The sequence below is a fragment of the Zeugodacus cucurbitae genome, chromosome 6 (genome assembly GCF_028554725.1).
Source record: "Zeugodacus cucurbitae isolate PBARC_wt_2022May chromosome 6, idZeuCucr1.2, whole genome shotgun sequence".
Classification (NCBI taxonomy): Eukaryota; Metazoa; Arthropoda; class Insecta; order Diptera; family Tephritidae; genus Zeugodacus; species Zeugodacus cucurbitae.
The window spans coordinates 16091578-16108539 of NC_071671.1; the positions used below are offsets into that span (position 1 = coordinate 16091578).

The following is a 16962-nucleotide window of genomic DNA, read 5'->3' on the forward strand; positions in this document are numbered from 1 at the left end:
CAAGCTTCTGCACCGTAGAGCAGGACGGGAATGATAAGCGACTTGTAGAGCTTGATTTTGGTTCGTCGAGAGAGGACTTTACTGTTCAATTGCCTACTCAGTCCAAAGTAGCACCTGTTGGCAAGAGTTATTCTGCGCTGGATTTCGAGGCTGACATTGTTCGTGTTGTTGATGCTGGTTCCCAGGTAGACGAAATTATCTACGACCTCGAAGTTATGACTGCCAACAGTGACGTGGGAGCCAAGACGCGAATGCGCCGACTGTTTGCTTGATGACAGGAGATATTTCGTCTTGTCCTCATTCACCTCCAGACCCATTCGCTTCGCCTCCTTATCCATGCGGGAAAAAGCAGAACAAACGGCGCGGTTGTTGCTTCCGATGATATCAATATCATCGGCGTACGCCAGGAGCTTTACACTCTTGTAGAAGATAGTACCTTCTCTGTTTAGCTCTGCAGCTCTTTTTTCTTTTTTTTCCAGCATCAGGTTAAAGAAGTCGCACGATAGTGAGTCACCTTGTCTGAAACCTCGTTTGGTATCGAACGGCTCGGAGAGGTCCTTCCCAATCATGACGGAGCTTTTAGTGTTGCTCAACGTCAATTTACTTAGCCGTATTAGTTTTGCGGGGATACCAAATTCGGACATCGCGGCGTAAAGGCAGCTCCTTTTCGTGCTGTCGAAAGCAGCTTTAAAATCGACAAAAAGGTGGTGTGTGTCGATCCTCTTTTCACGGGTCTTCTCCAAAATTTGGCTCATGGTGAATATCTGGTCAGTTGTCGATTTTCCAGGTCTAAAGCCACACTGATAAGGTCCAATCAGTTTGTTGACGGTGGGCTTTAGTCTTTCACACAGTACGCTCGATAGAACCTTGTATGCGATATTTAGGAGGCTGATCCCACGGTAATTGGCGCAGATTGTGGGATCTCCCTTTTTATGGATTGGGCAGAGCACACTGAGATTCCAATCGTCAGGCATGCTAAAATATATATAATATAAAATATTTAAGATATTTTAGAAAATTATGTGTTTATATGTATCAAACACTTTATATTCGGATTTTTATTGAATTTATTTTAGAAGAGTTCTCTCCACAATTAGCTTTATGTGAGTCATTATTTATGTATATAAATATATACATTACTTTGATATATCTTTTTGACTCCGTGTGACTTTTCCAAAAATAAAGAGATCATTTCACAATCATACAAGAAGCCGCTGAAAGAACAAATGCAAAAAATTGAGGGTGAGGATTGTTTCGTGGATTAGAAAAAGTGCTGGCATAAGTGCATAATATCGAAAAGGAGCTACTTTAAAGGCTGCAACAATAATGTAGAATAATGAATAAATATTTTGTAACTATCTCGGACATGCAACAAAATGTAGTAATGTAATTTAGTAGGTATTTGAACTAGAGTATAAATATGTATGTATGTATGTAGATCAAGGAGTCGAATAAAAAATAGTAAATTCATATACACGAATATTTAATCTAAAGTTTTCCCAACATCTGGAAATGCATTGTAACAGTGGCGAACGCAGGAAAAAATTTGGGGGGGGGGGTTGTTGGGGGTTTAGGTAAAAAGACAATGTTTCATTATTTTATTCACAAATTGAAGTCTAATCTTCTTTTATTTTGGGTCATAACATTTAAAATCTCTTCCTCCGTCACGTCTATATCCCTATGGATATTCAAGAGAGCCATTCCGTTCAGGCGTGCTTCTCCAGTTTTATTTCTTAAATATGTTTTAAGCCTGCGAAGTGAGGAAAACGAGCGTTCACTTGAAGCGACAGATATAGGGATTGTTGCTCCAATCTTTAAAAAACAATGCACTGTTTTGAAAATTTTTGCATCGCAACAATTCAACGCTTCTAAAAAAGTTTTGGATCTCTTTGTTTGATTTAACCAGTTCCTGAATATATATTCAAAATTTTAGTTAGAAAATATAATCTGAAGAAAATATTTTTAACCTTTTCCACATTCTAAATTCAGCAACGAAATCATCGGGATCTTCTACATCAGCGGACCATTGCTTTTCTAAAACACGAACAGTCTCCTGCATCTCAATAACGTCAAGATTTATGCATTTATTTGGCAAAATGTTTTCAATTTTGGAAAGCAGCTCTCGATGTTTTAAAAATCGTTCATTGATTCGGACCAAAAAATGATCTAAAAACGGTATATAAATTGATCTGCGGTAATATTCTTCCGGTTCGCCTTCATAATTGTCGCGATTAGTTTGCCGTTTCGCCAAACGCGGAATATTGATTTCTAAATCTAATTCTGCGGCTATTGTTTTAACTGATTCAAAAATTAGTTGAAACGATTGTTCAGTTTTGAAAAACAAATAATAAGTAAAGTTGTGTATCTAATTCAGACCAGTTTTTTCTGGTTGTTTTTATTAAAAATATAGACATTTTAGTTAAGACACTCAAGTATTTTTTTGCAAATAGCATAATTTTTTTTAATTTAAATTTATTTCACAACAGTTTGCTCATGGAACGAAAACTGAAAGTCATAATAAATGAGTTTTTATTTTTCCTGTATTATGATTAACAATAAACTGTAAAAAAAAATAATAGAAACCTTATTGGTGACTTTTCAGTTCAGAACTAATTTTCAAAAGAAGTTCATTTTCGACTCACAATTCCCCTTAAATGTAAAAAAAATCCAGTTCAGCAGCCACAGAGTTATAAGGCAAACTCATTACTTTGAAGCAAATTAAAAAAATGTCTCTGTCCAGTTTATATTTTTCTGGGTTTTTTAATTGGCCTACATTCCCACAACTTTTTAATACTATCCAGATACAATAGGTTTGTTTTTAGTTTAACATTCTCATAGTTTTAAAATATTAAATTCGCAGAAAAGTATAAAAGTTTTAACACCCCAAAACTCCCCCCTGCGTTCGCACCTGCATTGTAATGCTTCTCAGTATTTGAGCCTTGCTAATTGTGAAAACAGAATATGTTCGATTACACCGTACTTGATATGATCTTCATTATGCTACTTCATACAATCTTTATTATTTATTTTACATATAATTGATCTATTTTAACAGATATGAGTTCTCCAATATTGCCGAAATCACAACCATGCAAAGAAACACTTTTTTGTATGGGACAAGATTGTACGGTGAGACTAGTTCGGCACGATCGATTATTAGCTGTATGATGGTTAACAACCACTTCATTTCACTGCTGGGTATTTATACACAAATTTGTAGGTACAAACATACATATGCAAAGGTATATTTATTTGCCTAGCATTTATTTCGCAGTAGTTAAGAAATGGAGATCTGTAGGAGATACTAGTGTAAAAGTTAAACGTTTTTTTTTCTAAGGGTACAGTTCAAGAATTAGAGTAATTAAAATATCATTAATAACATTTTATATGCACTTCAACAAAAAGCATTTCAAAATTAACATCATAATCAATAATACAAAAATACGTCTGCTGTTAAATATGCCTTACGCGCTGTTATTGCCAATTTTTGCACACACCCACCCACACATATGTATATACATACGTATTGACGTATGCAAGTAGAACGTGGTCCCCAATCACAACACTTGCCACGATAAAGACCGAAACAGCTCAAAGCGCAACAGTAGCTGAGTTGCAAATAAAGCACGAACTTTAAATACTTACGAGTACAATGTATTATTAAATAATTTTTATTTCAAGTTTTCTTTTGTTTACTAAACGCATATTTGTTCTTAAAAAAAGAATCAAACAACTTAGCAAGCCACCGAACAATTTTATTATCAGCTAATATGATAAAAATAAAACACACAATTTGTGCACACTTATGTATGTATATGTATGTATGGGCGCATATGTTTGCTTATGCACACCGAGTAAATACGAATATGTATATTGATTCCGCTGGAAATTTGCGGCAAAACCTATCCTTAAGTTAAACAGTCTTATTATTGTCGTGGCCGTGTGAAGTTATATATAGTCGATGCTTGTTATTAATTTATTATTGCGTTAATTGTTAAATATTGAAACAGCATGTCCACGGAAGTCTACTACAAACAAGTAATTTTATTGTTATTGTTTATATGCATACATGTATGTATCACGCGCTATGTTGTTGTGTGCAGTTAAGTCAGTAACCGGTTGGTCGTTCATGCACAAATCTAAACTAAACGAGTTAGATGTAATGTTATATAACACATAGAATATATAACAGTGATCAGGTTGACTATCTATTGAGTAAAACTTGAGATATTAAAAATACTTGGACCATGAGATGGTTGATACCGCGAATAGGAGAAATCAGTATTCAAAATGTCGTTATACGGAAAGCTATAAAGTGCTTAAACTAAGGCATAAATAAAGTTATAAAAGAGTAATTCGGTAAAAAGGATCACAGTAAGGAGAGGCAGCTGTGAGAAACATTTATTGAAAAATGGGCGTGTCCGCGCATCCATTTGTCAATTAATCAACGCATGTATGTGTCAAAATAGACGAAACATATTGTTTACTACAAAATTTAACAAAAACAAAAAAAAACCGCCACTAAGCGGACACGAACCTCTTCTCAACGGACAAAGGGATTATTTTTTTCATAACAAATCTAACAAACACCTCCGTTGGGCGGACGCGAACTCCTCATAGGCCAACAAACGTAAAAAAGTCAATGAAATGTTCATGTAAATACTTACTGAAGTTTAAAAAGCGTCGTAGTGATAGCATAAATATGAATTTATGAAATGAAAAATGTGGTTCCCCGAATAAAACCAAATTATGCTGACGAGACAGGTTTTTTTTTCTTCTGAACTTAGCCAAACAAAAAGTTGGCAGTAAAAAACGAGGTTTGTCGTGTCGTGCCGCAAACTTTCGAAAGAAACGCTGGCTGTCCTAAATGGCAAAAACGAAAAGTCTTCTGTGCAAATATGGTAAACATTTGGTAAGCTGCAGAGCTTTTGCGTCTACTGATATTAGAAAAGTTCCAGTAAATTGGCGTTTGACTGCCAGAAGGCATGGATGACAAGTGACTTTATGATAAAGTGCAAAGATAATTCAACATGGATGGACAATTGAGTTATAAATTAGAAAAGTAGACCATGTAGCATTTCAACCACGCGAGATAAATTTAAAAGGTGTGAAGATAATTTTTATACTCTCGCAACAAATGTTGCTAAAGAGAGTATTATAGTTTTGTTCACATAACGGTTGTTTGTAACACCCAAAACTAAACGAGTATACTACCTATACCAAAGTGATCAGGGTGAAGAGTGAAGTTCAAATCCGAATGTCTGTCCGTCCGTCCGTCCGTCTGTGCAAGCTGTAACTTGAGTAAAAATTAAGATATCTTGATGAAACTTGGCACACTTATTTCTTGGCACCATAGGAAAGTTGCTTTCGAAAATGAGCAAAATCGGACCACTGCCACGCCCACAAAATGGCGAAAACCGAAAACACATAAAATGGCATAACTAAGCCATAAATAAAGCTATGGAAATAAAATTTGGAATGAAGGATCGCACTATGAAGGGGCACATTTGGATGTAATTTTTTTAGGGAAATGGGCGTAGCCCCGCCCCCTACAAAGTTTTTTGTACATATCTCGCAAACCAATAGAGCTATATAAACCAAACTTTCTGCAGTTGTTTTTTTTAGCCACTTCCTAGTATAGTCCAAAAATGAAAGAAATCAGATAAGAACCACGCCCACCTCCCATACAAAAGTTAGGTTGGAAATTACTAAAAGTGGGTTAACTCACTAACGAAAAACGTAAGAAACACTAAATTTCACATAAGAAATGGCAGACGAAAGCTGCACTCAGATTTTTTTACAAAATGGAAAATGGGCGTGGCGTCGCCCACTTATGTGTCAAAAACCATATCTCAGGAACTACTCGACCGATTTCAATGAAACTTGGTTTGTAATAGTTTCCTTACATCCCAATCATATGTTGTGAAAATAGGTCAAATCGCTTCACAACCACGCCTACTTCCTATATACCAGAACTTTGAAGACAATCTGAATCGTTTTCTTTACAATATATAAAGTAAACACTAGTGAAGATATCGGTGCAGAACTTTGCACAAATACTATGTTAATAGTGTGGCAGCCCTATTCTAAAAATCGCCTAAATCGGACCATAGATTTTTAAGGCCCCATATATCGAACACAAGGACCTCGGTGCTTCCTACCTAATATTATGGTTTCCAACTTTCAATGGACTTTATACAATATATATGACGAATATGTGGGTCAAATTGTGTGTTATATAATATAAATAAAATTAAATAAATAAACTTAGGTAAGTAAGTAAGGAAGGGCTTACTTGTTCTATAATACATATGTACATAGTAACACGACTTCAGTTTGTCAGCCTTTGGATCAAGAAGTTAATCAAAATTTCAAATTTCGTTGTAGAAATTTTCAGTTTAAACATATCTTGGTAAGAATATAACTAGTTAGCCTAAAAAATTATAATAGCTTTAGAGGCAATAAATTTTATAAAAGAAATCTAGGCGAAGGTTCAAAAGGAAATCGTATTTATCAAAGTAATTACAATTATTTTTAATTCTAAAATAAGCTATCCACTCCCTTAATCGGACACTTCCATTGGGCGAACAAAATCGCTCGTAAGACGTCCAAGAGAGGCTTCACTGTATATTCATAAAAATATGATACCGATTATGAGTGCAATCCATTCGCAGCTCAGTCGACTATTTTATTCATTAGCAATATAATAATTAATTTCTAGACTATTTCAACTATTTTATTTTTTCAAAGAATTCAAACAAATAAATAATATATTGCTTGTCGACATACATACTCGATCTCCACTTAACGCATGCAACTGCCAATACTTTGACAATAATAGAACTCGTTTATTACTTGTTGCTTTTGTATTAAAAAATAATAGTTGTTGTTATATATTATATATATACATACATACATATATATGTACATACACATGTATAATACATATTATTCGTTGTGGGAAAAAATGTTGCTATGTTTGTTAACAATATTGTTAACTTTCTTGTTCAAGCTTGGTGATTCATAAGTGTGTTACCCTTACGATATGATTAATCATTTATTCGGATAACATTTTGATTGCATTTACATATGTATATGTACATTAGGGTGGCCCTTATTTTCCAAAGTATTCCGATTCTTGATCGCACCCCCTAGAAATATGAGAATAGCCAAAAAACCAGTATATACTAAGTTTTGGGTCAATCAAAAAAGATTTAGAGGTTGCGCAAGGAGCTTGAAATCCTGAAAAATTAAGAATTGACAGTGAGAGTACAACACCAGGAGATGGCGAACCAGATCCCCCAATCGATGACGATGGAACAGATGTTCCATTACCCGACCATGAAGAAATTCGAATAGCAATTACCCGCTTGAAGAACAACAAAGCAGCGGGGGCCGATAGATTACCGGCAGAACTATTCAAATACGGCGGCGAAGAACTGATAAGGTGCATGCATCAGCTTCTTTGCAGAATATGGTCGGAAGAAAGCATGCCTGACGATTGGAATCTCAGTGTGCTCTGCCCAATCCATAAAAAGGGAGATCCCACAATTTGCGCCAATTACCGTGGGATCAGCCTCCTAAATATCGCATACAAGGTTCTATCGAGCGTACTGTGTGAAAGACTAAAGCCCACCGTCAACAAACTGATTGGACCTTATCAGTGTGGCTTTAGACCTGGAAAATCGACAACTGACCAGATATTCACCATGAGCCAAATTTTGGAGAAGACCCGTGAAAAGAGGATCGACACACACCACCTTTTTGTCGATTTTAAAGCTGCTTTCGACAGCACGAAAAGGAGCTGCCTTTACGCCGCGATGTCCGAATTTGGTATCCCCGCAAAACTAATACGGCTAAGTAAATTGACGTTGAGCAACACTAAAAGCTCAGTCATGATTGGGAAGGACCTCTACGAGCCATTCGATACCAAACGAGGTTTCAGACAAGGTGACTCACTATCGTGCGACTTCTTTAACCTGATGCTGGAAAAAATTATAAGAGCTGCAGAGCTAAACAGAGAAGGTACTATCTTCTACAAGAGTGTAAAGCTCCTGGCGTACGCCGATGATATTGATATCATCGGAAGCAACAACCGCGCCGTTTGTTCTGCTTTTTCCCGCATGAATAAGGAGGCGAAGCGAATGGGTCTGGAGGTGAATGAGGACAAGACGAAATATCTCCTGTCATCAAGCAAACAGTCAGCGGATTCGCGACTTGGCTCCCACGTCACTGTTGACAGTCATAACTTCGAGGTCGTAGATAATTTCGTATACCTGGGAACCAGCATCAACAACACGAACAATGTCAGCCTCGAAATCCAGCGCAGAATAACTCTTAACAACTTTGGACTGTGTAGGCAATTGAACAGTAAAGTCCTCTCTCGACGAACCAAAATCAAGCTCTACAAGTCGCTTATCATTCCCGTCCTGCTCTACGGTGCAGAAGCTTGGACGATGTCAACATCAGATGAGACGACACTAGGAGTTTTCGAGAGGAAAATTTTGCGCAAGATTTATGGTCCTCAGAACATTGGCAACGGCGAATACCGCAGACGATGGAACGATGAGCTGTACGAGTTATACGACGACATTGACATAGTTCAGCGAATAAAAAGACAGCGGCTACGCTGGCTAGGTCATGTTGTCCGAATGGACGAAAACACTCCAGCCCTGAAAGTGTTCGATGCAGTACCCGCCGGAGGAAGCCGAGTAAGGGGAAGGCCTCCACTCCGTTTGAGGGACCAGGTGGAGAGCGACCTGGTTACACTTGGGATCTCCAACTGGCGCCGAACTGCGAAGGAGAGAGAGAGGTGGCGCACTATCGTCGATTCGGCTATAACCGGCTAAACGGTTGCAACGCCAATCACACACATTCGGCATATACATATATACTATATAAAGGCCAATGAAAGTTTGAAAACCCTAATATTAGGTATAAGGGAGAAGTTATGACCCTATTTCACTAACTAAGGGGAAGTTATGACCCTATTTCACTAATTTTTGGCACGGAGACATAATATTAGAAGAAAACAAGTAAGGTGAGGCTAAGTTCGAGTGCAACCGAACAATTTATACTCTCGCAATTTATTTATGTAATTTTATTAAGATAATACATAATTTGACCCATATATTCGGCATAAAGTCTAATAGAATAACGAAAATCATCATAATGGTATATGAGGGCTGATGTAATTCCTAAACCGATTTCACTCATTTTCCCTATCAAGCTACACTATATCCAAGACTATATGCTCACTTAATTAACACATCTCACATATTAACCGATATATGCGGAATAAAGCCAGCACATAATTTGGTATATGGGAGCTAGGGGAAGTTCTGATACTATTTTAATAATTTTTGGAACAGAGACACACAATTTGGAGAAAAAAAATGTCCTCTGAATTAAATTAAAATATCTGAAAGATTTGCCGATATTTTATGTGAAAAATTACCCTCAGGCACTGAGTTCTTCATGTAGATGTCCGGGGCCTTGAAAAGTTATATTCCGATTTCGAAATTGTTTCCATAAGTCAAGCAACAGATGATATACAGTATTTGTATAAAGTTTTATTCCGCTATCATCATCGGTTCCTTTATGTATATATTATAAAGTGTATGAATCAGATGGAATTCAAAATTGAGTTATATGGGAAGTTGGTGTGATTGTGTACTGATTCAGTGTGTCAAGAAAATATTATATACCGAATTTCATTGAAATCGGTCGAGTAGTTCCTGAGATATGGTTTTTGACCCATAAGTGGGCGACGGCACGCCCACTTTCCATTTTGTAAAAAATCTGACTGCAGTTTCCATCTGCCACTTCTTATGTAAAATTTAGTGTTTCTGACTTAAAAAAATTACATCCAAATGTGGCCTTCCCTAGTGCGATCCTTTCTACCTTTCATAACTTTATTTATGGCTTAGTAATGACACTTTATGTGTTTTCGGTTTTCGCCATTTTGTGGGCGTGGCAGTGGAACGATTTTGCCCATCTTCGAAAGCAACCTCCTCAGGGTGCCAAGGAATATGAGTTCCAAGTTTCATTAAGACAGACAGGCGGACGGCCAGACGTCCGGATTTCAACTTCACTCGTCATCCTGATCATTTATATATATATAACCCCATATCTAAATCTTTTATTTCTGGGTGATACAAACAACCGTTATGTGAACAAAACTATAATAATCTCTTGGCAACTTTGTTGCGAGAGTATAAATATTCGCTCTGAATTTCATCAAAATATATAAGAGACTTGCCTATATTTTAGGTAAACAAAATTATTAGAAGCACTGAGCTCCTCATGTTCAATATATGGGGCCTTAAACTTATGTTCCGATTTCGGCGAAAGATGGACGATAAATGCAGTATTTGTGCAAAGTTCAGTTCCGATATCTTCACTCGTGCTTACTTTATATATTTTAAAGTAAACGATTCATATCGACTTCAAAGTACTGGTGAATGGGAAGTAGGCGTGATTGTGAAACGATTTGGCCTATTTTCAGAATATATCATTGGGATGCCAGGAAAATATTATGAACCGAATTGGAATTGCTGATTATGAACTGAATTTTGTCGAGTAGCTTCGGAGATATGGTTTTTGAACCCTAAGTAGGCGGTGCCATGCCCACTTAACATTTTGTATCTCTCTCTTAGCAACTTTGTTGCGAGAGTATAAAAATCACATCTAGTATAAGGAGATAGTGGAAATTTATGCACCCATTTACGACACCAACTCATAGTGTATGCAGCATTGACTTTATTTGGCTAAGCTATCGTACTCATTAATCGATATTTGCGGTATGGTGTCAAGCTACTGAAATTGAGTACTGAACAACTTTGATGATGTACACTTAATTTCATTAAATATACCTCATAGACCGACATTTTCGGTATAAAGTCTCTCATACACAGAGGTAACATTTATGAATCAAGATGTCATTACATTAATGTAGAATTTTACAAATACATACTATATATAGTACTAAATAAAAACATGAAATATTTCGGGAATTTCGAAACCGTTGCCACATTACCTAACAATTATATCTCATATTTTCAGTGTGCGCCATCTATTGGCTTCGATGAGAATGGAAAGATCGATGATGTTGAAGAAGCAAAAGCATTAGTGGCCAAAAGTACAGCGGCCATTGGTATATTATGTAAAGACGGCGTGGTATTGGCCGTTGAGAATTCAGTTAGAAATCCGTTACATATCAAAAAACCGTTATCACGAATATTTAAAGTAGACAACAGTATTGGCATGGTTGTTGTGGGAAATTTGCCCGATGGTCGTGCACTGTTGGACAAAGCTAAGGAGAATGCACGCAATTATTACCAAAGTAGAAAACAGCATATCTCATTGGAGGAGTTGATCGAAAATCTTGGCGAATACTTACATAATTATACAAATAATGCTTTTGTACGTCCATTTGGCGTATCGGTTATACTATGTGGCTGGAACAAGGATAATGGCTACCAATTGTATAAACTTGAACCGTGTGGTGACTTTTACAGCTACTTTGCATGCGTAGCTGGTAAAAGTGAGCATATAATGTTTGAAAACGAAATGCAAGACTTTGACCCGGAAACAATGGTAGTATCATCTGCTGTGATAAAAGCCAAAGAAATGTGAGTAAAATAGTACTTTATTACAACTACAGCTATGAACAAGGGTTTACAAAGGCACTTGTCTTCACATTTAGATAATAATATAATAATTTATATTTCTTTTAAGGGAGCGATATTTTCATAAATTTTTTATTAGTTGATCAATAATACTTCTCACATATTTTTTAATATATGAAACCGTTACATTTTCTCTGTGATATTTTTAATTTGTTTCAGTTACCTTTTTTGGTCACTAGTTGTGTTCGGTCTAACGAAAAACTACGCTCTGTAGGGAAGTTGTATGTAATAGTTATTCTTAAAATTCGCTGTTACCATTTTATTGTTTTTTGAAGAAATAAAAATATTTGCATCTTTACAAAAAAGAAACAAACTAAGCAAAAATTGCAAATATGGCATACACTGCCAACAAAAATTTTAATCATTAACAATTTAACTCTTTCAGTCACGCTTTTAGATTAAGCATATGTTGAATGTTTCGATTATTGTTTTGGCATTATCTACAGCTGAAATATCACTGAAAGTATGAAAAAAAATCTACGTATGAAGGTTTTCGGGTTATGAGGTGGTTAGTGGCACTAACCACCGCGACTATTGATAGAAACAAAACAATTATGAGTTACTTATATTATTTATTAATATTAAATGATATAATGAAATTCTCCGGAAAGAAACTAAGGTAAATTTTTTTTATGAAAATCTGAAAAACAAGCTTTTCCCTTGCGTAGACAAAGAGGCACTTTGCATGTACTCCACTGCCATACAGCCGGTCTGTTTGAGTTTACAGTGTTAGACTTTGCAGTGTTAGTCATCATCGGAATTAAAGTTGTCATAATCAGTCATTTGAACTTCTCCAAACGAATCGCCTAACACCAGCGGATTTGGCTGATCTTCTGTATCCTCATCGCTACAAATACTTTCGCTATCTGAAGGAATATCTTCAAACAAGTATTTTTCGATTTGTCTATTATTTAGCAACGCGACACAATGAAATAAATATATAAAAGGGAATAAATACTTACATGCATAACTCATATGTAGATTAAACCTATAAACCTGCAACAGTCACGGTGGTCAGTTTACTAACCACTATATTTTCGTCGTCAATACACATTGAAAATAAAAAATTAATGATAGTTTCATACACATACACATGAAATAGATATAGGAGAATAAGTTGAATACAAAACATTAAAGAAAAACGTTACTTACACACTTCACAGATATTTTTTATCAAACACAAGAAAAAATGTACGTTAGCGCAATTTTCAAATGAAAACAAATGAACTGTCATTCATCGAATATGCCGCTAACCGGTCGCACCTTGTCAAAGAAGGTACAAACATTCATGATAATTAACGCGATTGTCGATAGATGGCGTGGATTTTAATATAAAAAATCGGAAAGAGGTGGTTATTGACACTAACCACCACGACTGAAAGAGTTAAAGCAGATTTTTAAATTGACAGCTGACAAAAAAAGTTACCGGAGGATTAAATAATTATTGAAATTTATAAGCTGATCCCTTTAAATTTTCACTGGCACTAATAGTCGATATGAAAACAGTCGTGCATTTTTATTAGACTAGTGCGAAGGCATCTGAAATGGATGGCATCTGTGTCAGTAGAAAATCAAAAACCGCTATAGTCGAAAAAGAATATTAAAGTGCTGTTCTCATACGTTCATAGTCATAGATTAAATTATTTAAATTTTTTTAAAATATACTTTTTGCGGACGAAAGTAAAATAAACCGCTCTGGTTCTGATTGTAGAGCATTTGTGTTATACATGGGAGAAAACTGAAAAGTCAATCCAAGATATACAAAAACGATCATAAAGCAGTGTGGCGAAATTAAAAAATGTATGGGTCGTTTTCAAGGTGTGATATGAGTCCACTTTGCAGATAGAAGCGAATATTTATAATATCTCATATCTTGATATAATAAGGAATACGACATTCTTTTGATGTAAACTGACTCCGTTTGATCGATAACGATCCCAAGCATACAGCAACTAGATTACATAAGAAAAAATCGCCTTATCGATTGACTAGCGCAAAGTTCTGAGCTGAACCCGATTGAGAATTTGTTAAATGATGTCGCAATAAACGTTATGCTAAGAAAATTTAAAAATTGCGACGAATTTCGGGCAGATATACAGGAAACGTCAAAATTTATTACTCTGCACAGATGCTATTATTTAATAGGTAGGTAGGTAGCATGCAGCCATATCGACTCAATTAACGCTAGATGCGCCATATTGATGCACTATTGTGAGACCTATTTGGATATCTTGCATACACAGAGAAAGTGGAAACCCGTTTATTCCCGCCAAATTTGCAGGAACGACAAATATCGTTACCGTGCATACCCATAGTCAGCGCATCTTCTCCAAATGGCCAATGCCCAGTTATGGTAGCTATAAATCTGTGCATATCTGTCATATCTGTGCCAACTCGTCTGCCTTTTCGTTTCCAAAAAGTTCCAGTGGCTGAGAACCCATTTAAGGACAGGTGGAGTTTTTCTGCCAGTGAGCTCGAAACCTTCCTGCAGTTGTGACTGCAATCGCATTAATCTTTGGCGACGCTAAAGCTATCAATTCCGCCGGACTGTCTGTGTAAATATTCACTTTCTTTATCCTCTCGTATTGGTAGACGGAAAGAGAGACAGATCTCAAGATCATTGGATTATACTCCACGTCATTAGTTAATAGTGAGCTTGTTAAGCAAATGTGAAGCAGTTATTAAGAATATCAGGTATTACACAAAGTATTGCATCATGTAGGTTATAATATAAGATAATTTCACTATATTTCTTAATAATCAGTATTATTAAGTAGATCTTTTTAAAGTGCGCTAAATCTCTCTCTTTAACGAGAAAAGAAACCGCTATAATATTCAAAAATTATATAAATTTTATAAACTTCTTCTCTTCTATATTTCATTTTGTTTTAGGATAAAGAAGCAATCTCGTGACTATCCATTCTATCGATCCATGGAACTATGCATTCTAGGGGAAGGAAACCTGGAAATTATGAGCGAACAATTTTAGTTGTCTTAATATTTTTCTATAAATTTAAAAAAATTTAATTGCATATTCTAAACTCAACAGCATTTTTTGGAACAGCATTTATGAACTGCCAATTCAGCAGGGTTGTGAGAAAGTAAACTTTTTAAAACTTATATACACATTTATGAGCATATTTATATGTATAATGTAGACATATTCAGTTATTGCATACATATTTTAAAAAATGTATTCGATTCAAGAGTAGTGAATCGCTCAAACAACTGGTATAAGTAAACTGGCATAATCAAATTGAAGCGGTTATACCAGTATAATTTTTAATTTTTATGTTGAACCGAATCGTAAAATTTTGTTGTTATGAATATTGGCGAAATGAAGACGGCTAGAATTAATACTCAGGAATAACAAATCGAACAACTATGCCAAACGCATTTGTGTAGTGATAAAATGCTGTCAGTAACTTAACCTCATTTTTATACTCTCGCAACATGTTACAAAGCTAGTATTACAGTTTTATTCATATAACGGTTGTTTGTAAGTCATAAAACTAAACGAGTTAGATATAGGGTATATATGTATAACCAAAATGATCAGGATGTCGAGTAGAGTTGAACAACAGATGTCTGTCTGTCCGTGCAACGGATAACTTGAGTAAAAATTAAGATATCTTGACGAAACTTGGTACACATATTCCTTGGAGCTGTGCGAGGGTTGCTTTTGAAAAATGACGAAATTGGACCACGCCCACAAAATGGCGAAAACCGAAAACATATAAAGTGCCATAACTAAGCCATAAATAAAGAAATTAAAGTAGTAGTTATTTGGTAGAGGGGGTCACAATAGGAAAGGTTATATTGGGATGTCTTTTGTTAAGTGGGCGTGGCCCTCCCCAAGAGGTTTTTTGTATCTATCTCGCAAATCACTCCAGCTATATAAACCAAACTTTCAGCAGGTTTAAACAAACAGTTCAAAAGTTATAATTTTTTACACACTTTTCCATATATATGTATGTACTTCCCGATTCTTGCGTGGGTTCATTTTAACCCTAGACGGTCATCCTTCGTCAAAATGACTACGAACTATTTTATTTTCACTGTAAATATGTTTTTAATTGTTCGTGTTGATCGTGTTTTAAGTTAAAAGAATATAAGTTTTCCTTTTTATTTTTGACTTGTATTTATTAATAATGAAATAAATAAATAAAAACAATAAAACGCGTTCATTATTTCGATTCACACCCTACTCAAAATGGATTTGAAATAAGTCGTCGTCATATTGACGAAGGATGACGTTAATGTTCAAAAAAAAGGATGACCGTCCAGGGTTAAAAAAGTAAAATGAGGAAAATTCGAATATGAAATATATTTCTATTTGCAATGAGCTAAAACTTGATTACGACCTCTAATCTTTGGTGTACGTTGTCTTTCTCTCTGATAATGAAGACGTTGGGAACGGTCAAAGTTTGAACTTTTATATTTCTAATATTTTGTTCTTCAAGCCTCTGCATACGCTCCATACTCAACTCTCAAGCGCGTACTTGGGAGATTTTGAAAATTTGTTTTTTTTTTGTACAGTAAGCAGATGCGAGCGCTTTTTACTCGGGGTGAATTTAGTTTTCCAATGGTGAAAGGACTTTTGAAATAGGCACAGTAGTTTTATATGTATTAGTGTGTCTCTGTACCAAAAATGGTTAAAATCGGGTCAAAACTTCCCCTAGGTCCCATACCTAATTATAGGTTTTTCAAAAAAACGGTATATACCTATAAACCGGTTAATATGTGAAATATCTTAGCCAAATTAAGTGAGCGTACAATCTTGGATATAGTTTACCTTGTTGGAAAAAATTATGGAATTAGTGATAACTTCGGAAGAGAAGCGAAACCATGTTTATAAATAAAAAAATATTTTATATTATTCATATATGTATATGTATGTATATGTTATATGAATTGATTTTGTTTTCTTATTTTTGGGGATTCAAAATCTTTTTTTAAGCGGTGTACACTGAAATACTTAAAATAAAATAAAAACTGTAGTGCATTTTAATAGACTTATACAGCCAAATTTTCAGAAAACGGAGTTTTATTTTAATCGCGTTTCTAAAAATGGAATAAGGGTTATATCGGTCAGTGTTGTGAATTCTATGTTTGGGAATTAAGTTTTTCGCAATTAAAACCGAAAGCGTTTAAGTGTTGTATGCGGTCATTATTCTCCTTCAATGTCGACGTTAAACATATGATTTGTTTGCCCTGAACAAAAATCAACGATCTTTAATAGGCAAACCGCCTGGGTCATAAACTGCTTGAA

At 35.4% G+C, this 16962-nt stretch overlaps 1 protein-coding gene across 1 annotated transcript; it reads left to right on the plus strand.

Annotated features, from left to right (window-relative positions):
* Positions 1 to 3888: 3888 nt before the first annotated feature.
* Positions 3889 to 16585, plus strand: LOC105213227 (proteasome subunit alpha type-3). Its single transcript, XM_011185908.3, has 3 exons — positions 3889 to 4038; positions 11065 to 11633; positions 14583 to 16585. Exons 1-3 carry the CDS (start codon positions 4012 to 4014, stop codon positions 14677 to 14679), a joined length of 693 nt encoding a protein of 230 aa, XP_011184210.2. The 5' UTR covers positions 3889 to 4011; the 3' UTR covers positions 14680 to 16585.
* The last annotated feature ends 377 nt before the right edge of the window (positions 16586 to 16962 follow it).

Excerpts from the sequence above, each read along its gene's own strand:
- LOC105213227 (XM_011185908.3), top strand. The coding sequence starts at position 4,012 with ATGTCCACGGAAGTCTACTACAAACAA. Across the intron at positions 4,039-11,064 it reads CGGAAGTCTACTACAAACAA|TGTGCGCCATCTATTGGCTT; the intron begins GTAATTTTATTG and ends TCATATTTTCAG. Across the intron at positions 11,634-14,582 it reads GTGATAAAAGCCAAAGAAAT|GATAAAGAAGCAATCTCGTG; the intron begins GTGAGTAAAATA and ends ATTTTGTTTTAG.